The 6,622-nt window shown below is 42.8% G+C and overlaps 1 protein-coding gene across 1 annotated transcript in view; it reads right to left on the reverse strand.

Annotated features, from left to right (window-relative positions):
• HEPHL1 (hephaestin like 1) overlaps positions 1-6,310 on the reverse strand; it is an 89,874-nt gene extending 83,564 nt beyond the window's left edge. Inside the window, exon 1 of the mRNA XM_053561967.1 lies at positions 6,144-6,310. Coding sequence (XP_053417942.1) covers positions 6,144-6,310 — 167 coding nt within the window. The remainder of the gene's footprint in view (positions 1-6,143) is intronic.
• Positions 6,311-6,622: the final 312 nt, after the last annotated feature.

A 6,622-nucleotide genomic window follows, 5' to 3' on the forward strand; every position in this document is an offset into this window, starting at 1 on the left:
CTAGCCTGGCATTTAGTTGCAGGTTAACGGTTTAATATTTTTTTTCTTTTATGGTTATTAGCATATTGTTGTGATTTCTTCTTGAATCAGTTTTGTTAATCTCTATTTTCCTGGAAAACAATCTTCATTTTAACAAAATTTAGCATTGTGTATATATCAATAAGGGCCCAATAGGAAAAAAAAAAAACAAAAAAACCTGACCTAGTCTGACTAATACAATTCTGATGTGCATTCAAAATTGCAAGTCATATTTTTATAGTACTTAGCACAATAATCAAAGCCATAGAAATGGATAAAAAACCTGCTGAAAAAAATAGAAAAAAAAAACCTGCTGAAAGTGAGAAAGGAAGGGTAAGGTAAGAGAAAGAGAAAAAGAAAATTGTTTTCTTAAATGTCTGTCCAGCAAACCCCCCCTACGGACACGTTCTGCCTTTGTAACAGTAGAACAGAAACTCCAGCTCCTGTGAGTCCTGCAAGATGCAAATCATTCCCCAGAAACAAAGCCAGGGCCTCACTGCAAGGGAACCCTTCGCAGGAAGCAGCCTCTGATTTATTTTTATTTTTATTTTTTTGTGACACATTTAAGTCTTTCATGATTCATAAGGGCAGGTTACAGATATTACTGTAGCTGATTATTCTTTTTTTTACATAGGAAGATATTTATGTTTTCTTTATTTTGACTTAATGTTTATTTAATAATAACTATATACATTCATGGGGTACAATGTGATGATTTGAAATACAATGTGGAATGCTTAAATCAAACTGAATAACATAACCATGCTAGAACCCCCCCCCAGGATTAAAGAAGAAGAGGGGCCCCCCCACAGCACCTGGGAGAGCCGTGCTCCAGTTGTATTGTGGTGATTTCTAGAAAAGTGGGAAAAGTGACCATCGCAGTCTCTCCCACAGAACTCTGGCTATCTGGAGATGGGAGAACAGCCATGAGGGCTAGCATTTATCAAGCACTAACCAAGTCCCAAGCACTGTATCTGAGAATTTACAGCTCTCCTGTTTTTTCAGCCTTCTCATATCTGCCGTGGTGGGCTGGAAACGGCTCCCAAAAATAACTCTGCATTCCTTATCCATGGAACTTTACTTGGAAAATGAATTTTTGAAGGTGTGATTAAGGATCTTCAGATGAGGAAGTAATCCTAGGATATCATGTGGGCCCTAAATGCAGTCAAAAGTATCCTTATAAGAGAGAGGCAAAGACAGGTTAGAGACACACACAGAGGTGATATGAAAATGGGGGCAGAGGCTGGAGTGATGCAGCCACAAGCCAAGGAAAGCTGACAGCCCTCAGAAGCTCGAGGAGACAAGGAATACCCCTTAGAGCCTTCAGAGGGAGTGTGGACCGGCTGACAACTTCATCTCAGGCTTCTGGCCTCCAAAACTGGGAGAGAATAAATTACTGTTGTTTGAAGCCACCTAGTTTGTGGCTATTTGTTACAACAGCCACAGGAAACTGACACTCCCCAAAATCATTATCCCTATTTTACCAATAAGAAAACTGAGGCAAAGAAATGTTCAATTACTTGCCCAGTAAGTGGAGCAGGAATTGATTGTAAGCTTATCAGGGAATGCAAGACGCTACATTTCACAAGCAAGGCGGGCTGCTTTGGTATCTCCATGAGACCACTGCTAAGCTACATTTGGCTGGGGAAATCCTCCCTATTTCTCCCATTCTCCCTACCAGGGACAGAAAATTGGCCCTTCTTTACACCATGTGAAGTGTTTAGAGTAATGCCTGGAGCAAGGTAAATACTCAGTGATGCTTAGCTATTATTTTGTCCATGAGTTTGCTCAGATCTTGCTAATCAGCCCTTGGCTCCCCCTGTGTGAAGGTGGGAAAAGGAACAGGGGACTAAGAAGATGCTTATAAATAATGGGAAACAGGAGAACTGAGGCAGGAGAGGGTGACAGGGACCAGCAGCTACCTCACAATATTTACATTCACATTCTTTCTTAGTAATAAAGAAAAATTCTGTCTTTATTCAGACAGAAAAGCACACAGCTAAATGGCTGGATTTTTAAATCCCCTTTGTGGCTATGAGTATCCAATGTGATTTGAGTAGAATTGGTTGGGTAGGTTTTCTATGATAACCTTTTGAAGGGTTGATTCATCAGGAATTATGCCCCTTCTACCTTTCCCATTCCTCTCTTCCTCCCTGGAATATAGATGTGATGGCTGGAGATCCAGCAGCCATCTTGTGACCATGAATACCCCTGGGGAAGGAGAAAAACCATATGATAGGGCTGATGGGCCAGAAATACAAAAAGCCTCTGAGATTCCATCATACCATCTATCCCACCAGCCTTGGACTGCTCACCTCTGGGTTCTTCTTACAAGCAAATACAAAATCCTAATTTGATTAAGTCACTGCATTCCAGTATCTGCTGACAGCTAAAAGCAATCACTTACTGACACAGGGTGTAACAGCAGCGCTAAAAATGTCACATGGCATCAGTCTTAACACACAATTTTTGATGCTGACAAAAGTTGAGACTTGAAAGTCACTCTCAGACCAAGCACTGATGAGATGATATTTTTTTTCTTTTATTTCAAAGACTCACACAAGCCTCTGTCTTCTGTCCACCTGCTTCTGCTCAGTTGGCCCTTCCTTCAGATAGGCATTTGGGTCTCTCCCTCACACTCCCCCATAGGGCTTGCTCCTTCCAGTGCTCAAAACTCCTTACCATCAGCAGATCTGATGCAGCGATGTGTTTAGTTAATCTCCCTCTAACAGACACCAGACATCGAGAGTTTGAGCAGTGTCAGTCTCTCATGTCTAAGGACAGTCCCACCCAGGAGTTAGCATCCGTGAAAACCCCTGCATTTCACTGGGAAGAAAAATCCACATGCATGTTGGTTGCCCAATGAGGTCTATGGGGGGAACTGTGGCTTTAAATAAAGTAACTTCACTCTGGTTCCATTAGAAACCAAGCTTTACCACCCAAGCACAGTCACACCTTAATTAAGCACTTTACAAGACTGAGTGGGACTGGCGTGAGCAGATCAAAATGGTGACACCACTCCCCGGCAAATCAAAGGGTCTCAGTGTCCCCATTCAGCCTAGAGAGGAGGAGGAGGAGTATGTTTACCTGGAGGAAATGTTTCTAAAGAGAATCTAATTTTTTTTTCTTGAGACAGAGTCTCACTCTGTCGCCCTGGGTAGAGTGCCATGGCATCACAGCTCACAGCAACCTCAAACTCCTGGGCTTAAGGGATCCTCCTGCCTCAGTCTCCCTAGTAGCTGGGAGTACAGGCACCTGTCATGATGCCTGGCTAGTTTTTTATTTTAAATAGAGACAGGGTCTCTCTCTTGCTCAGGCCGGTCTAGAACTCATGAGCTCAAGCAATCCACCCACCTCGGCCTCCAGGGTGCTGGGATTATAGGTGTGAGCCACCTCGCCTGGCAGAATCTAACTCTTAAATCCTATACTTTCTAGGAAATATTAGCGATATAGTTTCAATTATATTTTTGAACCCTATAATTGAGCAAAGGCACCAAGTTGGAAAGTTAAATTGTACCATCTTACTGCATTGTAGCATCTTGGTAAAATGATTTCAATTTATTTTCTATCTCATTCCTGTGCATCAGGATTTATTAGGCTCTTGGCACTGCTGAATTTTGGTCTCCAAATATTTTTATATCACCGAAACCTTGACCCCCACCCCCTTGTTCTCTTCATTTTTGCCCATTCCCCTTATTCAAAGATTAAGCAATAAGAACAACTAAATTGATAAAGTGATCAGTTTTTGCTTTAATGATTTCAAATGCCTGACCTTGTACTCAGTCCTTGGTGAGATATTGTCACTGACAAAGCTTTGAGTAGGAAGGGGAATTATTAAATACATGCCAGCCCTTCTCCATCAAAGTGGTACTTTAGCTGTAGAGGTGACTGGTGTATACTAAACAACTAGAAAACAATTCACACAGAAGAAAATGCCGTGCCCAAAAGGAAAAGACCCCTAGCTCTGGGCGTGATTAGGAAGCAAACAGATAAGAGTAAGCCAGGGTGGTGGGAGAAATTTCGTCTTAGTGGGCCAGCTGCTCCCAAGGGCAGGGGTGCTCTCATATGGACCAATGGCATTTATGAAACCACCTTTCTCAAATCTGTTGCCAAATCAACTGTTTTCATCACACCTATTTTCGTGTATTTTACTGTAATTTCTTCAAAGCACCATCTTCTGGTTGAAATGATCAACAGAGAACCCCCAACTCCTTCCTGCACCCAGCTGTGTGAAAACAGCATTCCGGTATTTGAGTAGTTAAGCTACTTCAGGGTTTTGAATGAACCCAGGTAACCACCAGGGGTCCCTTTCAACATCTTTCTTGAAGAATGGCAAGTGAGACGAAAGATACCTTGGTAAAAATTAAGATTTTCTAGAAAGTTCTTATTACTGGGGTCCCAGGCTTCCTTCAAAGCTGGCTTTCATTCCGTGGGAAAGGATCACCTTTACCAAAAAACAGATTGCATGGTGCAAAGAAACATGGGTGTTGGAATCAACGCTGTGTGAGTTTGGTGCTGTCATTTACTCTAAAAATTTCAGCGAGGATTTAACTTTGGAGCCTTCGTTCCTGGTTTGTAAAATGGTTTGTAACGAGTTGAAAGTCTCTAGTAGAATTCCTGGGTTGGAATAGACGCACATACACAGCTATATGGACATAGCATTTTAAGAGAAACTATTTCTGTGCTTTTTACTTAGTTGTACAGAAAGGCAGTCCAATCACACATTCAGCTTACAGAAAGTATTCCTACACTTGATATACATACTTTGAACATTCTCACAGCCAATGGCTGCTCACATTGACCATTTTCTACTTAGCCCCCAGCAGAGCTCTGTCTGTAAAGAAGGCTCTTCGCAGTTAGGGTACCCTTTCCATCCTCAGCTGTTTGTCATAGTGAAGACCCACCATCACCAATAATCAGCAGGTGTGGGTTTGGAAGCCATCAAGCATGTTCTTTGGAAATAGCCTGCAGACATTAATTGTCCTGCTACTGAGCTTAAGGAAAAGTCCTTCTTGTCAGCCTGCCTGGCACGCACATCATCTTTCTTTAGTAAACAAAGCATGACTATGCCATCTTTGTGTTGTTAGAAAATCTAGAAGCTGTGTGCCCAGGCCAACTAGGTCTTGGCTCTTTCCTCCAGGGCAGGAGGACCTGGCTCATAAAGACTTGTTGGCAGACTTTGTGCTGCTCCTGAATTTAAGCAACGAACCTCATCTTTAGGAGCTAGAGCATGGACTTGAAATGCAATAGGCTGTGCCTATCAGAAAAGAAGCAAGCATTCAGATCCCCAACAGAGGCTGCCAAGACATCTCAAGAGATGTTCTAAGAACCACAAAGTTGAAAATAAGCATGACAGCTTCTGGAGTCAGGAGCAACTTCAGAGGGAGACACAGGGAACAGATAGGATATTTAAGACACTAGGCTCTTGAGTGGGGGCAAGCGTGCATTTTCTACAAAAATTAAAAAGCAGGGCCATGGTGCACTCCAGCCCAATCCCACCAGCTATGCTGTGGGCTCTGGGATGAGATATTGCCCTCAGAACAGATGAGTCAGGGTTGGAACCAACCTCTCTAACAGTGAAAGGCCATTTCTAAGTAGATTCAAGGAAACCTTGACATAGCAGCCAAATCTGTGGTCACTCCCCCTTCTTTTAAACATCGAAAAACAAAACTTAACACACACATCTCCAATTATGATATTTCTTTCCAAAAATAAAAATTTAAGAAACATTATGTTTTAACAGTAAAGAGTTCTTGAGAATTCTTAAATTTTCATCTTAAACATTGCCTTTTAAAAAACAAACAAGCTCCTAGAAGTTACTAGTAGTGCCTGATGAAAACTGGTCCTTTGACAGAGTAAGCCATTTTTCAGATCACCTGGTTGTACATACGTCTTGTCACAGACAAGGCTGTTCATCGGTGGGTCAGTCAATCAGTGGGGCTAAGACTTCCAAGTCACAGACCCACCCACAGCAGGGCTCTTCAAGCAAAAACTAACCCCCTCCTGTTGCTCTAGACTCAGACCAACACAACCCTATCCTAATGACCCAAAGAATACAACCTTTCCCATGTACAGTAAAAGAGGGGCCAAACCTGGGAGTCTGTGGGGACCCCAAGTTCACTCACTTGTCTTCTGTGAAACTTTTCCCAGTAATAACATTCTTCCCTTGGGGTACATAGTTCCAATATTCTTCTACAATGCCAATGTGGTATGTTCTGGTCACTGTGCCAACCAGCCCAGCCAGACCCAGGAATGTCAGGAGGATGCAGCCAGCCTGCTGTTTCGGAGGCATTTGTAGATGTAACTCAGGCAGGTGGCCTGCAGGGGAGACAATCCTGTTTGGCCCCTCCCCTTCACTCAGCTCCTCCTCCTCAGGTAGCTTGGGGTTAGGACAGAGTGAGGACTTGTGTGAGCAAACCAGCACCTTGGGGAGTTGCTATGACAACAAAACTTATGCCAGCCATTCAAGAAATGTGTAACTGGCTGATTTCTTTACTGCTGGAGCCAAACAGGCCTATTCCAATAAGTTTCAGTATTCTGCTCTGACATCAGTCATTCATCTTTGCTGGAATGGTAGTGTGACAACTTGAGCTGATGGCTTTCC

The sequence above is a fragment of the Nycticebus coucang genome, chromosome 14 (assembly GCF_027406575.1).
Source record: "Nycticebus coucang isolate mNycCou1 chromosome 14, mNycCou1.pri, whole genome shotgun sequence".
In the NCBI taxonomy this organism is placed as follows: domain Eukaryota; kingdom Metazoa; phylum Chordata; class Mammalia; order Primates; family Lorisidae; genus Nycticebus; species Nycticebus coucang.